At 58.6% G+C, this 22,046-nt stretch overlaps 2 protein-coding genes across 3 annotated transcripts; one reads left to right on the top strand and one right to left on the bottom strand.

Moving 5' to 3' along the window:
* Nucleotides 1-1,079: 1,079 nt before the first annotated feature.
* CHKB (choline kinase beta) lies at nucleotides 1,080-13,800 on the bottom strand (the record flags this gene model as incomplete). Its single annotated transcript, XM_083858810.1, has 11 exons — nucleotides 1,080-1,689; nucleotides 3,079-3,160; nucleotides 4,030-4,130; nucleotides 5,507-5,615; nucleotides 6,281-6,365; nucleotides 6,876-6,934; nucleotides 7,719-7,823; nucleotides 8,635-8,768; nucleotides 9,521-9,634; nucleotides 12,001-12,109; nucleotides 13,649-13,800. 11 exons carry the CDS (start codon nucleotides 13,798-13,800, stop codon nucleotides 1,633-1,635), a joined length of 1,107 nt encoding a protein of 368 aa, XP_083714936.1. The 3' UTR covers nucleotides 1,080-1,632.
* Nucleotides 13,801-13,956: 156 nt separating this feature from the next.
* Nucleotides 13,957-15,627, top strand: LOC310908945 (uncharacterized protein). Of its 2 annotated transcripts, XM_083860427.1 has the most exons (4): nucleotides 13,957-14,252; nucleotides 14,421-14,522; nucleotides 15,170-15,295; nucleotides 15,387-15,627. In XM_083860427.1, exons 1-4 carry the CDS (start codon nucleotides 13,962-13,964, stop codon nucleotides 15,579-15,581), a joined length of 714 nt encoding a protein of 237 aa, XP_083716553.1. In that variant the 5' UTR covers nucleotides 13,957-13,961; the 3' UTR covers nucleotides 15,582-15,627. The 2 variants fall into 2 exon arrangements, with proteins under 2 accessions (XP_083716553.1, XP_083716554.1); XM_083860428.1 differs by lacking the exon at nucleotides 14,421-14,522.
* The last annotated feature ends 6,419 nt before the right edge of the window (nucleotides 15,628-22,046 follow it).

The raw sequence follows: 22,046 nt of genomic DNA, 5'->3' as shown, positions 1-22,046 counted from the left end.
CCAGGGACACCGGGGGACAGAGGGGACACGCCATCCCGGGGAGAGGGGCAGCCCCGGGCGGGTCCTGACACTCTCGGGGGGATTCACAGCCCCGGACAGGGACAGGGGACAGGACAGGGACACCTATCCCGGGACAGGGACACGCATCAGGGACAGGGACAGGGGACAGGGACACGGACCCGGGACAGGGATTTGGGGAGGGGGATTTGGGGTGGATTTTGGGGTGGGATTTGGGGAGGGGGATTTGAAGGGCGGGATTTGGGGAGGGGGATTTGGGGCGGGTTTTTGGGAAGGGGAAAATTTGAGGGGTGAGATTTGGGGCGGGATTTGGGAAAGGGGAGAATTTCAGGGTGGGATTTTGGGGTGGGATTTGGGAAAGGGGGAAATTAAGGGTGGGATTTGGAGAGGGGATTTGGGGGCGGGATTTGGGGCGGGAGGAATTTGAGGGGTGAGATTTGGGAAAGGGGAGAATTTCAGGGTGGGATTTGGGGCAGGATTTGGGAACAGGGAATTTGAGAAGGGGGAATTTGAGGGGTGGGATTTTGGGGCGGGATTTGGGAAGGGGGAATTTGAGGGGTGGGATTTGGGGTGGGATTTGGGAAAGGGAAAATTTGAGGGGCGGGATTTGGGGTGGGATTTGGGAAGGGGAAAATTTGAGGGGTGGGATTTGGGGCGGGATTTGTGAAGGGGGATTTTGGGGTGGGATTTGGGGCGGGGGGAATTTGAGGAGGGGGAATTTAAGGGAGTGAATTTGGGGTGGGGTTTTGGGGTGAGATTTGGGAAAGGGAGAATTTGGGGTGGGATTTGAGAAGGGAGAATTTGGGGTGGGATTTGGGGTGGGATTTTGGGGTGGGATTTGAGAAGGGGGAATTTGAGGGGTGGGATTTGGGGCGGGAATTTGAGGGGTGGGATTTGAGGAGGGGGAATTTGAGGGGTGGGATTTGGGGCGGGATTTATGAATGGGAGAATTTGGGGTGGGATTTGGGGAGGGGGATTTGGGAAAGGGGGTTTTAAGGGATGGGATTTGTGAAGGGGGGATTTTGGGGTGGGATTTGGGGCGTTGGGAATTTCAGGGCTCATTCAGGGACAAGCCCCACTCCCAGCGCCGGCCCCAGCGCGGCTTTTATTGGTCTGAGTTTTACATTCTGCCGTCGAAATTTGGGGTGAAACCCCCCAAAAAACCCCCCCAAAACTTGGGGGGTGGGGACACAATGAGGTACAAACAGCGACACCCCAAAAATCCCCCCTAAAAAACCAAAAAAACCCACCCCAAACCCCATTACTGGCCAGGGGAGCGGATTTGGGGGTCCCCCCTCCCCAAAAAACACCCTGTAAGGGAAGGGGGGTCCTGGCTGCCCCAAAAAACCGTTTTATACCCTAAAAAAAATCAGTTTTAAACCCCCAAAAATCATTTTAAACCCCCCAAAATCAGTTTTGACCCCCTGAAATCAGTTTTAAACCTCCAAAAATCAGTTTTAAACCCCCAAAAATCAGTTTTAAACCCCCCAAAAAACCGTTTTAACCCTAAAAAAAAATTTATCCCCCCAAAAAAGGTCCCAGCGGTTCCACCCCCAAATTGGGGGCTCAGGGGGGTCCCAATTTTGGGGGTCCCGATTTTGGGGGTTCCCCTCCTCAGGAGCAGCGAGATTTGTGCTGGAAATAAGCCTGGAAACGGCTCTGGGCGTAGTCCTGGGGAAATGGGGGAAAAAAGGGAAATAAAGGGGAAAAAAAAGGGGAAAAAAGGGGAATTAAGGGGGAATTTCATGGGAAATTAAAGGGGAATTAATGGGGAATTAAGGGAGAAATAATAAGGAGAAAACAAATAAAGGGGAAAATAAATTAAGGGGAAATTAAGGGGAAAAATAAATAAAGGGGAAATAATGAAGGGGAAAATAAAAGGGAAAATAAAGGGAAAAATAAGGGAAAATATTAAAGGAGAAATAATAAAGGGGGAAAAATAAAGGGGAAATGAAGGGAAAAAAAGGGGGGGAAAGGGGGAAATGAAGGGGGAAATAATAAAGGGAAAATAAAAAAGGGAAAAAATAAAGGGAAAATAAAGGAGAAATATTAAAGGGAAAATATTAAAGGGGAAAATAAAAGGGAAATAATAAAGGGAAAATCAAGGGGAAATAATAAAGGGGAAAATAATGAAGGGGAAAATAAAGGGGGGAAAATAAAGGGGGGAAAATAAAGGGAAAATAATAAAGGCGGAAATAATAATAAGGGGGAAATAATAAACGGAAAGGGCAGAAAAAAGCAGGAGAAAAGGAGGGAAAAGAGGGAATGAAAGGGAAAATAAAGGGAAAAAAAGGAGAGAAAAGGGGGGTCAGGGAGTCCTGGAGACCCCCAACCCCCCAAACCCCAAATTTGGGGTCCCCAAACCCCAAATTGGGATCCCAAACCCCCCAAACCCCAATTTGGGATCCCCAGACCTCAAATTGGGATCTCAAACCCCCCAAACCCCAATTTGGGGTCCCCAACCCCCCAAACCCCAAATTAGGATCCCAAAGCCCCCAAACCCAAAATTGGGGTCCCAAACCCCCCAAACCCCAAATTTGGGGTCCCAGCCCCCCCAAACCCCAAATTGGGATCCCAAACCCCCCAAACCCCAATTTGGGATCCCCAAACCCCCCCAAACCCCAAATTTGGGGTCCCCAAACCTCAAATTGGGATCCCCAACCCCCCAAACCCCAATTTGGGGTCCCCAACCCCCCAAACCCCAAATTGGGATCCCAAAGCCCCCAAACCCCAAATTGGGATCCCAAACCCCAAATTGGGGTCCCCAGCCCCCCCAAACCCCAAATTTGGGGTCCTCAAGCCCCCCAAACCCCAAATTGGGATCCCAAACCCCCCAAACCCCAAATTGGGGTCCCCAACCCCCCAAACCCCAAATTTGGGGTCCCCAAACCCCAAATTGGGACCCCAAACCCCCCAAACCCCAAATTTGGGGTCCCAGCCCCCCCAAACCCCAAATTGGGATCCCAAACCCCCCAAACCCCAAATTGGGATCCCAAACCCCCCAAACCCCAAATTGGGATCCCCAGCCCCCCCAAACCCCAAATTGGGGTCCCAGCTGACCAGGTAGCCGAAGTGGATGGTGGAGATCTTGGCCTGCACCACCGACCACAGACCCCAAAAGAAATGTGAGGCCAGGGCGAAGCTGGGGAGGGGAAAAACGGGGTGAGAAAACCCTAAAACCTCCCTGGGCAGCCCAAAAACCTCCAAAACCACCCCAAAAACCTCCCTGGGGATCCCAAAAACCTCCAAAACCACCCCAAAAACCTCCCTGGGCAGCCCAAAAACCTCCAAAACCACCCCAAAAACCTCCCTGGGCACCCCAAAAACCTCCAAAACCACCCCAAAAACCTCCCTGGGCACCCCAAAAACCACCCAAAGCACCCCACAAACCTCCCTGGGCACCTCAAAAAACTCCAAAACCACCCCAAAACCTCCCTGGGTGCCCCAAACCTCCCTGGAGCCCCCAAAAAACTCCAAAACCACCCCAAAAACCTCCCTGGGCAGCCCAAAAACTTCCCTGGGCACCCCAAAAAACTCCAAAACCACCCCACAAACCTCCCTGGGCACCACCAAAACCACCCCAAACTACCCCAAAAACTTCCTGGGGACCCCAAAAACCTCCCAAAAACCTCCCCAAAAACTTCCCTGTGCACCCCAAAAACCTCCAAACCACCCCAAAAACCTCCCTGGGCACCACCAAAACCACCCCAAAACCTCCCCAAAACCTCCCTGGGCACCCTAAAAAACCCCCAAACCACCCCCAAACCTTCCAAAATCACCCCAAAAACCTCCTTGTGCATCCCAAAAACCCCCAAACCACCCTAGGCACCCCAAAACATCCCTGTGCACCCCAAAACCACCCCAAAAGTGTCCCAGAGACCCCAAACAGGGGTACCAAAACCCCAAATGGGGGCACAGAGACCTCAAAAAAAGGTACAAAGACCCCCCAAAATCACACAGAGGACCCCAAAAGTGCCCCAGGACCCCCCAGATCCCCCCAGCCCCCCGTACCGGTCGATCTCTCTCAGCATTTCTTCCTCCAGCTGCTGCTGCTCCTGGGGGGGACGAGGCCCCTCCGAGCCCCCGGCCAGGTAATGCCGGATGAAATGGAGCTGGGGGGGAGAAAAAGGGATGGGACACCCCAAAAACCCCCCAAAAACCACACCCCCAGACCCCAATGAACCCATCCCGGCCCCAAAAATCCCCCCCAGCCCTGGGGCAGGTAGTGCCGGATGAAATGGAGGTGGGGGGGAAAAGGGCTGGGATTGGGGTCCCAAAATACCCCCCTGGACCCCAAAAACCACCCTGGACCTCAATGAACCCACCCCGGCCCCAAAATCCCCCCCCCCAAAACTCCCCTGGAGCCAAGGGACCCCCTGAGCCCTCGGGCAGGTAATGCCGGATGAAAAGGGATGGGACACCCCCCTCAGACCCCCAAAAACCTTCCTGGACCCCCATAAAACATCCCCAGACCTCAGTGAACCCACCCCCAGCCCTAAAAAATATCCTGGACCCAAAGAACCGCCCCCACCCCGAGCCCAATGAACCCTAATTTGAGACCATCCAAACCCCCCAAATTTTAGGGTCAAAGTCCCCCCCCAGATCACCCCCAGCCCCCCAAGGACCCCCAAAGAATCCCCAAAGGGACCCTCCCCAAGCCAAATAAACCCACCCCCAGCCTCAAAGCCCCCCAAGAGACCCCCCCCAAAAAAAACCCAACAAACCCAACCCCAAAAAACCCCCTCAGCTCCCCAAAGAATCCCCCAAATCACTCCCCAGTCCCCAAGGACCCCACAGAGACCCTCCCTGAGCCAAATGAACCCCAAAAAGACCCCCCAGCTCCCCCAAGAAACCCCCAGGACCCCAAAAGACCCCCAGCCCCCCCCAGGACCCCAAAGAATCCCCCAAGGAACCCCCCAGCTCCTCAAGGGACCCTCCCTGAGCCAAATAAACCCACCCCCCAGACCCCAAAAACCCTCTCAGTCCCCGAAAAAATCCCCCCAAAACCCCCCCAACTCCCCTAAAGACCCCCCAGCCCCCCCAGGGACCCCCCAGCTCCCCCAAAAGACCCCCAAGGGACCCCCCAACCCCAAAAAACCCCCTCAGCCCCCCAAAGGACCCCCCCAAGGGACCCCCCAGCTCCTCAAGGGACCCTCCCCAAGCCCAATAAACCCATCCCCAGACCCCAAACCCCCCTCCAAACCCCATAAATACCCCCTCAGTCCCCCAGGGACCCCTTCAGCCCCCCAAAAGACTCCCAAAAGACCCCCAGGACCCCCAAAAGACCCCCAGGATCCCCTCAGGACCCCAAAAGATCCCCCAAAGGACCCCCCAGCCCATCAAGGGACCCTCCCTGAGCCAAATAAACCCACCCCCAGCCCCAAAAAAACCCTTCAGCCCCCCAAGGGACCCCCCCAGGCCCCCCAAAAGACCCCCAGGACCCCCAAAAGACCCCCAGGACCCCCAAAAGACCCCCAGGACCCCCCACCTGCTGCTCCCGGCTGGGGTAGTGCTCGGGGCGGGCCTGGAAGAAGGGCCAGGAGCTGTGGGTGTAACTGTAAACCCACTCACAGAAGTGATTGCCCACGTCAAACCCCCTGGGAAATGGGGGAAAATCAGCTGGGAGAGGGGGTAAAACCCCAAAAAACCCAAAAAAACCCCCCAAAAAACCCCAAAAAACCCCAAATCCCACTGGGATCATGGAGAAGGAATTAAAGCCCCCCAAATCCCCTTGAGATTAATGAATGTGAGGGGCAGGAGGGACCCCCAGGGACCCTCCAAATCCCCCAGGGACCCCTCAAACACCCCCTAAACCTCCCCAAACACCCCCAAAGATCCCCCAACTCTCCCAGGGACCCCCAAACCTCCCCCAACACCCCCAGGAACCCCCCTAATTCCCCCAGAAACCCCCCAAACTTCCCTGGGGACCCCTCAGATCCCCACAGGGACCCCCCAACCTCTCCCAACACCCCCAGGACCCCCCAAACCTCCCTGGGACTCCCCAATCTCCCCCAAATACCCCCAGGGACCCCCCAAACCCCCCTAAGGACTCCCCATACACCCCTTGGGACCCCCCAACCTCCCTCAAATTCCCCTGGGGACTCCCCAAATCCCCCCAGGGACCACCCAAACCTCCCCCAAATTCACCTGGGGACCCCTCCAAACCTCCCCCAACCCCCCCAGGGACCCCCCAAACTTCACCCAAATTCCCCCAGAGACCCCCAAATCCTCCAGGGAGCCCCCAAACCCCCCAATCCCCCACCTGTAGTTGTAGCTGCTGTACTCGAAGTCGATGAGCATCAGCTGGTCTGAGGAGCCCTCGCGCCCCGCCAGGAGCAGGATGTTCCCTGGGGGGATTTTGGGGGGGTTTGGGGGGTCCTGGAGGACCCTGGGGGGGGTTGGGGGGTTCCTGGGGGATTTGGGGTGCCCCTGGGAGAGTTTGGGGGGTCCCTGGGGGGGATTTTGGGAGGGTTTGGGGGGTCCTGGAGGACCCTGGGGGGGTTTAGGGGGTCCCAGGGGGATTTGGGGGGTCCTGGGGAGATTTCAGGGTCCTTAAACTGGGGTGGGGACAGTGGGGACAGTGTGGGGACAGTGTGGGGACAGCAGGGACAGCACGGGGACAGTGGGGACAGTGTGGGGACAATGTGGGGACAGCAGGGACAGCACGGGGACAGTGGGGACAGTGTGGGGACAATGTGGGGACAGCAGGGACAGCATGGGGACAGTGGGGACAATGTGGGGACAATGTGGGGACAGGGGGTTTGTGGGATCCAGGGGGTTTTTGGGATTTTTTGGGGTTTTTTTGGGGGGCTCTGGGGGACATGGGGACATGGGGACAGGGGACAAGTGTCACTCACCCTCCTGCACGTCGTTGTGACAGAAAACCACCGGGGATGGCGTGGACTCCAGCAGGGCCCTGGGGACAGACAGGGGACAGCTTGGGGACAGCTTGGGGACATGGGGACAGCCTTGGGACAGCCCAGGGACATGGGACACAGGGACACTGGGGACACAGAGAACCAAAGGCATGGGTGACACCAGGACATGGAGGTGACACAGATACAGGGGACACAGGAATAGTGACACAGGGGACACTGGGGACATGGGAACAGTGACACAGGCACAGAGTGACACAGGGGACACTGGGGACACAGGTATAGAGTGACACAAGTGACACAAGGACATGGGAATGAAGTGACACAGGGACATAGGGACAGAGTGACACAAGGGACATAGAGACCGAATGACACAGTGGACATTGGGGACACGGGAATGGTGACACAGGGGACATTGGGGACACAAGTATAGAGTGACACAAGTGACACAAGGACACAGGAATAAAGTGACACAGGGACAGTGACACAGGGGACATTGGGGACACAGGGACAGAGTGACACAGGGACACAGGGACATAGGGACACAGTGACACAGGGACATCGGGGACACAGGGACAGAGTGACACAGGGGACACAAAGATAAAGTGACACAGGGACACCATGAACAGAGTGACACAGGGGACACAGGGACATGGGAATAGGGACACAGGGGACATTGGGGACACAAATATAGAGTGACACAAGGACACAGGGACAGAGGGGACACAGGGCCACCCCCGGAGCCCCGCCCAGGAGGGGACAGCAGGGGACAGGGGGGACAGGGGGGGACAGCAGGGGACAGCAGGGGACAGGGGGGACAGTGACCTGAGGCTCCTCATCTCCTGCTCCAGGTTGTAACTCCGGAGCTGCTGCAGCTGCTCCAGGCGGGGCTGGTCCGGGAACGTCAGGTCAGAGATCTGCTCCAGGTACCTGGGGACACCATGGGGACATTGGGGACAGTGTGGGGACAGCTCTGAGATCTGCTCCAGGTACCTGGGGACACCATGGGGACATGGGGACAGTGAGGGGACACTGTGGGGACAGCTCAGAGATCCGCTGCAGGTACCTGAACCAGTGGGATTTTGGGCCCCCCATTTCCTATTCCCAGTAGGATTTGTGTCCCCTCACCACTCCCTGCTCCCAATGGGATTTGTGTCCCTACTCTGTTCCCAATGGGATTTCAGGCCCCCCACACCCCATTCCCAATGATATTTGGGTTCTCCTTCACCATTCCCTGTTCCCAATGGAATTTTGGAGCCTCCATTCCCCATTCTCAGTAGGATTTGGGGTCTCCCACACCCTGTTCCCAGTAGGATTTGGTGTCCCTCACCACACCCTGTTCCCAGTAGGACTTGAGGTCTCCCACACCCTGTTCCCAATGGGATTTGGGGTCCCTCACCACTCCATGGTCCTAATGGGATTTTGGAGCTCCCACCCCCTGTTCCCAATGGGATTTGGGGTCCCCTCACCACTCCCTGTTCCCAATGGGATTTGTGTCCCCACTCTCTGTTCCCAATGGGATTTGGGGTCCCCTCACCACTCCATGGTCCCAATGGGATTTCAGGCCCCCCACCCCATTCCCAATGGGATTTGGGGTCCCCTCACCACTCCATGGTCCCAATGGGATTTCAGACCCCCCACCCCATTCCCAATGGGATTTGGGGTCCCTCACCACTCCATGGTCCCAATGGGATTTCAGGCCCCCACACCCCATTCCCAATGGGATTTGGGGTCCCCTCACCACTCCATGGTCCCGAAGAGCCACTTGGGCTCCTTGTTGAAGGGCATCTCCATCCCGTGGAACCGCGACAGCTTGGCCGCGATCTCGGCCGACACCGCGGGCTCCCGCAGCTCCTCCGTGCGCAGCCGCCGGCTCTGGGGGGACACCGGGGATTTTTGGGGTGTCTGGGGGGCTTTGGGGGTGTCACAGGGGGTTTTGGGGTGTCCAGGGGGGGTTTAGGGGGGGTCACAGAGGGGGTACAGGGCTTTTTTGGGGTGTCCAGGGGGGTCAGGGAGGGTTTGGGGTGTCACACCGCAGGGTCCCGCAGCTCCTCCGTGCGCAGCCGATGGCTCTGGGGGGATTTGGGGTGCCACAGGGGGATTTAGGGTGTCACAGGGGGATTTAGGGTGTTACAGGGGGATTTTTGGGTGTGCAGGAGGGTCAGGGAGGGTTTGGGGTGGCCAGGGGGGTCACAGAAGGTTTTGGGGTGTCACACCGCGGGGTCCTGCAGCTCCTCCATGAGCAGCCGATGGCTCTGGGGGGACAGGGGGGATTTTGGGGTGTCCAGGGGAGGATTTTGGGGTGGCCAGGAGGGTCAGGGAGGGTTTGGGGGTGTCCAGGGGGGATTTAGGGGGGTCACGGGGGGGGACAGGGGGTTTTGGGGTGTCCAGGGGGGGCTCAGGGGTGTCCAGGCCGGTTTAGGGATGTCTAGGGGGGCTCAGGAAGGTTTGGGGCTGTCAGGAGTGTCTCAGGGGATTTTGGGGCTGTCAGGGGGGGGCTCAGGGGATTTTGGGGTGCCCGGGGAGGTTTAGGGGTGTCCGGGGGAGCTCAGGAAGGTTTGGGGCTGTCGGGGGGGGCTCAGGGGATTTTGGGGTGCCCGGGGAGGTTTGGGGGCCCCCAGCCATACCGGGATGTACTGCTCCAGGCGGCCCTGTGGGAAGACCCCGAAGAGGCGCGGGCCCAGCGCGCGCTCGGCCAGGATGGCAAACATCACACTCTCCAGCACCAGGGAGTCCACGCCCTAAAACAGGGGGGACCCCAAAACGGGCCACAGTCAGGGGACATCAAAATGGGACATCATAAATAGGGACACCAAAAACAGGACCCCAAAAACGGGGCACAGAGAGGGGACATCATAAATAGGACCCCAAAAACTGATCCCAAAAACGGGGCATAGATAGGGGACATCAAAATAGAGACACCAAAAATAGGACCAGAAATAGGGATCCCAAAAACGGGACCCCGAAAACGGGACCATAAATAGAGATCCAAAAAACGGGACCCCGAAAATGGGATGCCAGATAGGGGACATCATAAATAGGGACATCAAAAACAGGACCCAAAAAACGGGGCACAGAGAGGGGACATCATAAACAGGGACCCCAAAAAAGGGGGCACCAGATAGGGGACATCATAAATAGGGACCCCAAAATGGGGCACAGAGAGGGGACGTCAAACAGGGACATCATAAATAGGGACCCCAAAAACAGGACCCCAAAAACAGGACTGAAAATAGGAACCCCAAAAAAGGGAGCCCAAAAAGGAGACCCTAAAAACAGGATCCCAAAAATGGGGCACCAGATAGGGAACATCATAAATAGGGACAACAAAAATGGGACTAGAAATAGGGATCCTAAAAACCTGACACCCAAAACGGGACCCCAAAAACACGATTACAAAAATGGGAGACCACAAAAACAGGACTGAAAATAGGAACCCCAAAAAGGGGACCCCAAAAAGGAGACCTTAAAAATAGGAGCCCGAAAATGGGATGTCAGATAGGGGACATTGAAATGGGACCCCAAAAACGGATCCCAAAAACGGGGCACCAGAGAGGGGACATCAAACAGGGACATCATAAATAGGGACCCCAAAAACGAGACCATAAATAAAGATCCCAAAAATGGGACCCCAAAAACGGGACCATAAATAGGGATCACAAATAGGGACCCCAAAAACAGGACCACAAAAACAGGACACCCAAAACGGGACAACAGAAACGGGATCACCAAAAAATGGAATCACAAACAGAGACCACAAAATGAGACCCCCCAAAACGGCACCACAAATAGAGACCATAAATAGGGACCCCGAAAATGGGACCACAGAAATGGGATTACAAATAGGGACCTCCAAAAACGGGACCCAAAAAATGGGACCCAAAAAATGGGTCCATAAATAGGGGCCCTAAAAACACGACCCCAAATAGGAGCCCCCAAAATGGGCCCCCAACCCGGCACCCCCCAAAACCAAGACCCCAACAGAGGCACCCCCAAACCCAGGACCCCAAACCCAGGACCCCCCGCCCCAGAGGGAGGAAACCCAAAAATCCCTAAACCCGGGGGGTTCCTCAGGCTTTGGGGTCTCAGGGGGTTCTCTTGGGGTGTCACTGTCCCCTCACCTGCAGGATGGCCCCGGAACCCTCAAACCCAATGGGAGAAAACCCAAAAATCCCTAATCCCAGGGATTCCCCTGGGGTTCCCATGGGGTTTGAGGTCTTGGGGCTTCCCTTGGGGTTGTCCCTTATGTGTTTGGGGTGTCCCCTCACCTGCAGGATGGCCCCGAAACCCCCAAACCCAGTGGGAGAAAACCTGAAAATCCCTAAACCTGGGGGCTTCCCATGGGGTTTGGGGTCTCGGGGGTTCCCCTGGGCCCCCCCTCAATGGATTTGGGGTTTGGGGTGTCCCCTCACCTGCAGGATGGCCCCGAAACCCCCAAACCCAGTGGGAGAAAACCTGAAAATCCCTAAACCCTGGGGGGTCCCATGGGGTTCCCTTGGGGTTTGGGGTCTCGGAGATTCCCTTGGGGTTGTCCATTATGGGTTTGGGGTGTCCCCTCACCTGCAGGATGGCCCTGAAACCCCCAAACCCAGTGGGAGAAAACCTGAAAATCCCTAAACCTGGGGGGTTCCCTTGGGGTTTGAGGTCTTGGGGTTGTCCCTTATGGGTTTGGGGTGTCCCCTCACCTGCAGGATGGCTCCAAAACCCCCAAACCCAGTGGGAGAAAACCTGAAAATCCCTAAACCTGGGGGCTTCCCATGGGGTTTGGGGTCTCAGAGGTTCCCATGGGTTTGGGGTGTCCCCTCACCTGCAGGATGGCCCTGAAACCCCCAAACCCAGTGGGAGAAAACCCAAAAATCCCTAAACCTGGGGGCTTCCCATGGGGTTTGGGGTCTCGGGGGTTCCCCTGGGCCCCCCCTCAATGGATTTGGGGTTTGGGATGTCCCCTCACCTGCAGGATGGCCCCGAAACCCCCAAACCCAGTGGGAGAAAACCCAAAAATCCCTAAACCTGGGGGCTTCCCATGGGGTTCCCTTGGGGTTTGGGGTCTTGGGGGGTTCCTTTGGGGTTCCCTCGGGGTGCCCAGGGATTTGGGGTGCCCCCTCACCTGCAGGATGGCCCCATAGACGCGCAGCAGCACCTGCCGGGGCTCGTCCCCCACGCTCGGGATGTGCTCGGGCAGCGCGCACTTGTACAGCAGGTTACTGAGACCCCCACTGCGGGAACGGGGGGTCAGAGGGCACCGGGGGACACCGGGGGACACCGAGGGACATCGGGGGACAGGGACCCACCCGCCCAGTCTTCACTGTACAGGAGGTTACTGAAACCCTGCTGAGGGATTTTGGGAGGTCAAAGGGTACCAGGGGACACCGTGGGGACATTGTGGGGACATTGTGGGGACAGTGACAGCCCCGCTCGGGATGTGCCAGGGCACAGGGCAGGTGACAGGGACACCGGGGACAGCGGATGGGGGACACTGGGACAGGGACACCGGCCTGGGGGGAGACTGGGGACACTGGGAGAGGGACCTGGGGACACTGGGGGACACTGGGGGACAGGGACACTGGACAGGAACAGGGACACTGAGGGACACTGGGACACTGGACAGGGACACTGTGGGGGACAGGGACATTGGTCTGGGGGGCAGCTGGGCGGGGACACTGGGACACTGGACAGGGACACTGGGGACACTGGGACACTGGACAGGGACACTGGTCTGGGGGACAGCTGGGCGGGGACACTGGGACATGGACCTGGGGACACTGGGGGACACTGAACAGGGACACTGGGGACAGGGACACTGGGGGACACTGGGACACTGGACTAGGACACTGGACAGGGACACTGGGGACAGGGACACTGGGGTAAGGGACACTGGATCGGGGTGGGGCAATCAGAGACACCGGGACAGGGATGGGGACAAGGGTCAGGGAGGGCAGCTGGGACATTGATCCGGGGACAACGGGGACACCGGGATGGGGACAGGGACACCGGGGGACAGGGACACCGATCTGGGGGTCAACTGGGGGCACTGGGAGGGACACCGAGAGGGGGACAGTGACACGGGGCTGGGGACAGTGACACAGGGAGGGGAACAGGAACACCGGGAGGGGGACAGTGACACTGGGAGGGGGACAGTGACACAGCGGGACAAGAATACAGGGAAGGGGACAGTGACACAGGGAAGGGGACAGTGACACTGGGTGGAGGACAGGGACACCAGTCCGAGGGGCAACTGGGGACACTGGGAGGGACACAAGGAGGGGACAGTGACACAGGGAAGGGGACAGTGACCCACGGAAGGTGACAATGACACCACCCCAGGCACAGCCGTGGTCACTGAGACGGGGACAGTGCCCCAGGGAAGGGGACAGGACCCAGTGAGGGGGACAGGACCCAGGGAAGGTGACAATGACACCACCCCAGGCACAGGGAGGGGGACAGTGACACTGGGAGGGGGACAGTGACACTGGGAGGGGGACAGGGACCCAGGGAGGGGGACAGGACCCAGGGAGGGGGACAGGGACCCAGGAAGGGGGACAGGACCCAGGGAGGTGACAATGACACCGCCCCGGGATACAAGGAGGGGGACAGTGACCCAGGGAGGGGGACAGGACCCAGGGAGAGGGACAGGCCCCAGGGAGGTGACAATGCCACCGCCCCAGGCACAGCCGTCCCCACCCGTAACCCAGGACGAGACCACCGCGGACAGGGGGGGGGGGTGTGCGCTCCTCTCCCCTGGTTCCGCTTCCTACCTGACCGGCCAGATCCCGAACTCCTCCGGACTGACCAGCTTCCAGGACCCCGCCAGGAACTCTCGGCACCAGGCGTAGGCCTGCAGGCGGGTGGCGGCGGGGACATCGCCCTCCTCGCCGCCGCCTCCCCGGCCCCCCGCCGCCGCCGCCATGGTCGCCCCCGCCCTGTCCCCGCTCGGCCAGGGCGGGGCGGGCTCAGGCTGGTTCTAACCAATAACAATCACGCCTCGCTGATCGATAGTTCACCTAACCAATGGGAAAGAGGATCGGGGAGGTGGCGCGCGCCCCGCGGCCAATGGGAGCACTCGGCGGGATGAGGAGGAACGTGGAGGTGAAGGCTCGGCTGAGGGCGCGGGAGGAGGCGCTGAGGGTGGCCCTGAGGCTGAGGGGGGAACACGAGGTTTGCTCCGGGACAGGGCATGGGGCGGGCCAGGTGTGTCCTGGGGCAGGGCAGGAACCCGGCCAGGTGTGTCCTGGGGCGGGGCAGGGCACGGGTGAGGGGCAGGAGCTGCCCCAGGTGTGTCCCGGCATAGGACAGGTGCTCCTCCAGACCGACACGTTCTTCCGAGTGCCGAGGGGACGGCTGAAGCTGCGGAGGATGCAGGTGAGGGGTGGCTGAAGGGGGCGTCCCTGTCCCCACCTGTCCCTGTCTCCACCTGTGCCTGTCCCCACCTGTGCCTGTCCCCACCTGTCCCTGTGCTCACCTGTCCCTGTCCCCACCTGTCCCTGTCCCCACCTGTCCCTGTGCTCACCTGTCCCCACCTGTCCCCAGGAGGGCCGGGGGCAGCTGATTTTCTACGAGCGCCCCGACAGCGCCGGCCCCAAACTGTCCCAGTTCAGCATCACCCCCACGGCCGACCCCGAGGGGCTGCAGGTGAGCGGGGACCGGGCTGGGGGTGTCCTGGGGGTGACCTGGGGGTGACCTGGGGGCTCTGGGGTGACCTGGGGGTGACCTGGGGGTGTCCTGGGGGCTCTGGGGTGTCCTGGGGGTGTCCTGGGGGCTCTGGGGTGTCCTGGGGGTGTGGGGTGTCCTGTGCCATCCCTGTCACCCCTGTCCCCTCTCTGTCACCCCAGTCAGTGCTGTCCCAATCCCTGGGCGTCCTGGGCACTCTGTCACCCCTGTGTCACCCCCATGTCCCCTCTGTCCCCGCAGTCAGTGCTGTCCCAGTCCCTGGGTGTCCTGGGCACTGTGTGTCCCCTGTGTCACCCCTGTCCCCTCTCTGTCCCCCCAGGCAGTGCTGTCCCAATCCCTGGGTGTCCTGGGCACTGTGTGTCCCCTGTGTCCTCTGTGTGTCCCCTGTGTCACCCCGTGTCCCCTGTGTCACCCCGTGTCCCCTCTGTCCCCGCAGTCAGTGCTGTCCCAGTCCCTGGGTGTCCTGGGCTCTGTGTGTCCCCTGTGTCACCCCTGTCCCCTCTGTCCCCAGGCAGTGCTGTCCCAGTCCCTGGGTGTCCTGGGCTCTGTGTGTCCCCTGTGTCCCCTGTGTGTCCCCTATGTCACCCCTGTCCCCTCTGTCCCCGCAGTCAGTGCTGTCCCAGTCCCTGGGTGTCCTGGGCACGGTGACCAAGGAGCGGCTGCTGCTCCTGCTGGGGCAGACTCGGGTACACCTGGACCGAGTGCAGGGACTCGGGGACTTCCTGGAGCTGGAGGTGAGGGGACACGGCTGGGGACACTGCCAGGGGGGTGGTGGCACCTCTGGGTGTCCCCTGGGTGACCCTGGTGTCCCCCGGGCGGTGGCAGGTGGTGCTGAGGCCGGAGCAGAGCGAGCAGGACGGGCGGCGCGTGGCGCTGGAGCTGCTGGGGGAATTTGGGATCGGGGAACAGGATCTCATCTCTGGGGCCTACCTGGACCTGCTGCTGGCACAGGGGGACACTGGGGACAGTGGGGACAGTCACCAGGGGCAGCTCCTGGATGGGGAGGGACAGCAGGGGTGAGGGGATGGGGTGGGGTGGGTGTGTCTGGCTAAAGGATGGCCTGGGCCTTGTGTGGCCCCATAAACATCCTGTGTCCATCCCATAAACACTCTGTGACCCTATGGACAGCCTGTGCCTTGTGCTGCCCCATAAACATCCTCTGCCCACCCCATAAACACCCTGTGCCCACCCCATAAACATCCTGTGCCACCCCATAAACACCTTGTGCCTCCATGGACAGCCTGTGCCTTGTGCTGCCCCACAAACTTCCTGTGCCCACCCCATAAACACCCTGTGCCCACCCCATAAACAGCCTGTGTCCACCCCATAAACAGCCTGTGTCCACTCCATAAACACTCTTTGCCCCTATGGACATCCTGTGCCTTGTATGGCCCCATAAACATCCTGTGCCACCCCATAAACATTCTGTGTCCCTATGGATACCCTGTGCCCACCTCATAAACAATCTATACCCACCCCATAAATACTCTGTGCCCACCCTATAAACACCTGTGACCCTATGGACAACCTGTGCCCACCCCATAAACACCCTGTACCCACCCCATAAATACTCTGTGTCCACCCCATAAACATCCTGTGCCCACCCTATAAACACCTTGTGCCCTAAAGCTCCCCACAGAAACCCCACACTGTCCCCAGGGCCACCGTGTCCCATCCCAGTGCCACTGTGTCCCCTCTAGGGCCATCCTGTCCCTTCCCAGTGCCACCCTGTCCTCATCCATGGCCACCTTGTCCCCTCCAATGCCACCATGTCCCCTCCGTCCCCAATAAACTCTGTGCCCACCCCGTGTCCGGCTCTGTCTGTTCCCACGGCCTCAGGGCCACCCGTGTCACCTCCCCGTGTCACCTCCAGTGGGTGGTGACATCCTGGGGGGGCTCGGGGTGGGGGGTGACAGCGACGCCCAGCCCCGAGCCCGGATTATGGAGTCTGGGGAGGTGACAGATGGGGGACAAGGGGGGTGGTGGCATCTCTGCCAGCTGCAGGAGGGGACAGATGGGTGACAAGGGGGGTGGTGGCATCTCTGCCAGCTGTGGGAGGGGACAGATGGGGGACAAGGGGGGTGGTGGCATCTCTGCCAGCTGTGGGAGGGGACAGATGGGGGACAAGGGGGGTGATGGCATCTCTGCCAGCTGTGGGAGGGGACAGATGGGGGACAAGGGGGGTGGTGGCATCTCTGCCAGCTGCAGGAGGGGCAGGAGGGGACAGATGAGTGACAAGGGGGGTGGTGGCATCTCTGCCAGCTGCGGGAGGTGACAGATAGGTGACAAGGGGGGTGGTGGCATCTCTGCCAGCTGCGGGGGAATCGAGGCTGGAAAATCCCCTGGAATCCAAGAGGGTCAAGGCCACCCCCGTGTCCCCAAGTGTCACCCCTGTGTCCCCAAGTGTCACCTCCCCGGGGGTGGGAATCCCTCTGGGGATGGGGATTCTGAACCTTTCCCGGTTTTCCCGAATTTTCAGAAGAATTCTCCATTTCTGGTGGCCTTGGTGGGGCCCCAGGAGGAATCCTGGAGGAGCTGGGAAAGGGCTGGAAAATTCCTGCGGGATTTGGGAAGGGGCTGGAAAACTGGGGGATTTGGGAATGGGCAGGAAAATTCCTGAGGAATTTGGGGAGGGGCTGGGAAATTTTGGAGAGAGCTGGGAAAGGGCTGGAAAATCCTTGGGGGGGCTGGGAATGGGCTGGGAAACTCCAGAGGGATTTAGGATGGGGCTGGAAAATTCTGGAGGGATTTGGGAAAGGGCTGGGAAATTCCTGCGGGATTTGGGAAAGGGCTGGAAAACTCCTGGAGGGATTTGGGAAAGGGCTGGAAAACTCCTGGGGGATTTGGGAAACTCCAGAGGGATTTGGGAAGAGCCTGGAAAATTCCTGAGGAATTTGGGGAGGGGCTGGAAAATTCCTGGGGGATTTGGGAAGGGACTGGAAAATTTTGGAGAGAGCTGGGAAGGGGCTGGGAAATTCTGGAGGGATTTGGGAGTGAGCTGGAAAACTCTGGAGGGATTTGAGAAAGGGCTGGAAAACTCCCGGGGGATTTGGGAAGGGTTTTGATCAGCCTGGAGCAAAGGAGGCTCCCGGGGAATTTTCGGGATGGGCTCTGGGCTCTGGCTCATCCCGGGATTCTCAGGAACTCGGGAATCTTCTGGAAGCACCCGGGACAGCTCCGGGCCTCCCTCATTCCCATGGGATTTGCCTTTTTGGGAAATTGGGATTGGGCTGGGCTCACTCACACACAGATCCGAGGATTTTCCTGCTTTGGGCTTTTCCTGCCTCAAAAGGGGAAAAAAAGGAGAAAATCCTTTATTTTAATTTTTTTTTTTTTTTTTTTTTTTTTTGTGGAATTTCCACCTGCTGCTGCTGCTTCCAGGAGCCAGGTGGGAATTTTGGGTGGAAATTTTGGGTGGGAATTTTGGGTGGGAATTTTGGGTGGGAATTTTGGGAGGTTGGAAAATGAGGATGAGGGGAAATCCCAAAAATTCCTGGATTTGGGAACGAGGAGACCCCATGGGAAGGGCTGAGCTGGGAGGGAGAGGGATGAGGGAAAACCGGGAATGAGGAAGGCAGGGAGGATTTCAGGGATGAATTTTCCTCGGGCTGGATGGTCCCAGTGGGAATTTCTCCCGTTTTTCCTGAGCCTTTGTGGCTCCGGGTGGATCCTCTGGAGCTGAAGGTTTGGGATGGGCCCAGGGTGGAATTGGCAGATCCTGGGAATGGAAAACGCTTGGAAAACCCCCTGTGCTGCGATCCCGTGGGATCTCCTGGATCCTGGGGGATCTTCGGGATGGGCTTTGAGCTCCTCCCAACCCAACCCATCCCAGGACTGGGGAATTGTGGGATCCTGGCCCATGGAATGCCAGAAGGGCCCCCCGGGCTGGGCAGGGACATTTGGGATCATTTCCCCACGGAAAGGGGGGTCAGGCCTGGGCAGGAGGTTTGGAATCCCCATCCCTGGAGGTGTCCAGGGAATTCCTGGAGGTGGCACTCGGGGCTCTGGGGGGCGTCGGGCACAGCCGGGGCTCGGTGCCCTTGGGATTCTCTCCCAGGCTGGAGAATTTGGGAATTGTGTGCTCACACCCCCATGAGAATTCCCAGCACATCCCGGTTATCCAGGGAATGAGCCCTGGGAAAAGAGGGAACGGCCTCAGCCCAGACAGGGGAGGTTTGGATCGGATATTTGGGAATTTTTCCATGGAAAGTGGGGTCAGGCCTTGGAAGAAGCTGCCCATGGAGGTTTGGATTGGATATTTGGGGATTTGGATTGGATATTTGGGAATTTCTCCATGGAAAATGGGGGTCAGACCTTGGAAGGGGCCAAAGGAATCCCGGAACATCAGGAGTGAGATCCCCAAGGAACATCGGTCCCAGTCTGTCCCTGGAAATCCATTAAAATCCCTTTAAAGCCACAATTCCCAGTGGGAGTTTGGGAATTTGGATCCCAAATTTGGGTTTGGGAAGATCCTGCTCAGGTTTTTTTGGGAATGTTTTCACCATGGAATGGGGGGTCAAACACCCCTGGGGTGGGGAAAATCCTGGAACCCCAAATCTCAACTGGGGCAGGGCCGTGGGCTGGTGTCCAACCCCAAAACCCCGAAGAAACCGAGGTGGGAATGGGAATGTTGGGATGGAAACTGGGAATGTTGGGATGGAAACTGGGAATATTGGGATGGATGGATGGATGGATGGATGGATGGATGGATGGATGGATGGGAATGTTTGGGTGAAAACTCGGAATGTTGGGATGGATGGGAATGGGAATGTTGGGTTGGAAACTGGGAATGTTGGGATGGATGGATGGATGGATGGATGGATGGATGGATGGATGGGAATGGGAATGGGAATGGGAATGTTTGGGTGAAAAGTGGGAATGTTGGAATGGATGGGAATGGGAATGGGAATGTTGGGATGGAAACTGGGAATGTTGGGATGGGATGGAACTGGGAATGTCAGGGTAAAAACTGGGAATGGGAATGTTGGGATGGATGGGGATGGGAATGTCTGGGTGAAAACTGGGAATGTTGGGGTGGATGGGGATGTTGGAGTGAAAAATGGGAATGGGGATGTTGGGATGGATGGATGGATGGATGGATGGATGGATGGATGGATGGGAATGTTGGGATGGGATGGAACTGGGAATGTCGGAGTAAAAACTGGGAATGGGAATGTTGGGATGGCTGGAGACGAGAATGTTTGGGTGAAAACTGGGAATGTTGGGGTGGATGAATGGATGGATGGATGGATGGGAATTGGGGACACAGAAGGACACTGAGGGAGTTGGGGACATGGGGGACACTGAGGGAGTTGGGGACACACAGGGGGTGGCACTGAGGGAACTGGGGACGCTGGGGGACCCCACATCCCGCGGGTGGCAGTGTGGGGGTCCCACTGCCCACCCCCCAATCTGGGCCCCTCCCTGGTGTCCCCTCCCCGCTTGGGCCACCAGCGCCGGTCCCTGTCCCTGTCCTGTCCTTGTCCCTGTCCCTGTCCCTGTCCTGTCCCTGTCCTGTCCCTGTCCTGTCCCTGTCCCTGTCCCTGTCCCTGTCCCTGTCCCTGTCCTGTCCCTGTCCCTGTCCCTGTCCCTGTCCCTGTCCTGTCCCTGTCCTGTCCTGTCCCTGTCCCTGTCCCTGTCCCCGTCCCTGTCCCTGTCCTGTCCCTGTCCTGTCCTGTCCTTGTCCCTGTCCTGTCCCTGTCCCTGTCCTGTCCCTGTCCCTGTCCTGTCCTTGTCCCTGTCCTGTCCTGTCCTGTCCTGTCCCTGTCCCCATCCCTGTCCCCGTCCAGCACCAGGGACAGCTCCTCTCGCGGGCCCCGCGCGGCTCCCGGCTCCGCTCGGCGGCCCTATAGAGTCCCACAGGACCCCCATCCCCTATAGACCCCCTGACCCCCCAATAGGCCCTCCCATCCCCTATAGAGCCCCCAATCCCATATAGAGCCCCCGATCGCCCATAGACCCTCCCTGATCTCCCTATGGGCCCCCGATCCCCCATAGATCCCTGTGCCCCGTATAGACCCCCCGATCCTCTAGAGACCCTCTGTCCCCCCTATAGAGCCCCGGGATCCCCTATAGACCCCTGATCCCCTATAGATCCCTGAGCCCCCTATAGACCCTCCAAATCCCCTATAGAGCCTCCTATCCCCCTGTAGAGCCCCCGATCCCCCATAGATCCTCCCTGACCGCCCTATAGGCCCCCCGATCCCTTATAGAGCCCCTGATCCCCTATAGACTCCTGATCCCTTATGGGGCCCCCAATCCCCTTTACACCCTCCCGATCCTCTATAGAGCCCCCAATCCCCTATAGAGTCTCTAACCCCCCTGTAGACCCTCCAGATCCCCTATAGAGCCTCCTGTCCCCCCTATAGACCCCCCGAGCCCCTATAGACCCTCTGCCCCCCCCATACATCCCGCGTGCCGCCTTCAGCACCGCGGACAGCTCCCTGCCGGGCCCGCTCGGCCCCGCCCCTACAGCGCCCCTATAGAGCCCTGAACACCCTATAGAGCCCCTGACCCCCCTATAGAGCCCCTGAATACCCTATAGAGCCCTGGACACCCTATAGAGCCCTGAGCACCCTATAGAGCCCCTGAATACCCTATAGAGCCCCTGAACACCCTATAGAGCCCCTGAATACCCTATAGAGCCCCTGAGCACCCTATAGAGCCCTGAGCACCCTATAGAGCCCTGGACACCCTATAGAGCCCTGGACACCCTATAGAGCCCTGAGCACCCTATAGAGCCCTGGACACCCTATAGAGCCCTGAGCACCCTATAGAGCCCTGAATACCCTATAGAGCCCCTGAGCACCCTATAGAGCCCCTGAACGCCCTATAGAGCCCCTGAACACCCTATAGAGCCCTGAACACCCTATAGAGCCCTGGACACCCTATAGAGCCCCTGAACGCCCTATAGAGCCCCTGAACACCCTATAGAGCCCTGAACACCCTATAGAGCCCTGGACACCCTATAGAGCCCTGAACACCCTATAGAGCCCTGGACACCCTATAGAGCCCCTGAACACCCTATAGAGCCCTGAGCACCCTATAGAGCCCTGATCACCCTATAGAGCCCCTGAATACCCTATGGAGCCCCTGACCCCCCTATAGAGCCCTGAGCACCCTATAGAGCCCCTGAACACCCTATAGAGCCCTGGACACCCTATAGAGCCCTGAACACCCTATAGAGCCCCTGAACACCCTATAGAGCCCTGGACACCCTATAGAGCCCTGAACACCCTATAGAGCCCCTGAATACCCTATGGAGCCCCTGACCCCCCTATAGAGCCCATGAACACCCTATAGAGCCCTGGACACCCTATAGAGCCCTGACCCCCCTATAGAGCCCCTGAACACCCTATAGAGCCCTGAACACCCTATAGAGCCCCTGAGCACCCTATAGAGCCCTGAACACCCTATAGAGCCCCTGAACACCCTATAGAGCCCTGGACACCCTATAGAGCCCCTGATCCCCCTATAGAGCCCTGA

This window comes from Zosterops lateralis (assembly GCF_965231275.1).
Source record: "Zosterops lateralis genome assembly, chromosome: 4".
Classification (NCBI taxonomy): Eukaryota; Metazoa; Chordata; class Aves; order Passeriformes; family Zosteropidae; genus Zosterops; species Zosterops lateralis.
This window is presented reverse-complemented; position numbering and strand designations above follow the sequence as displayed.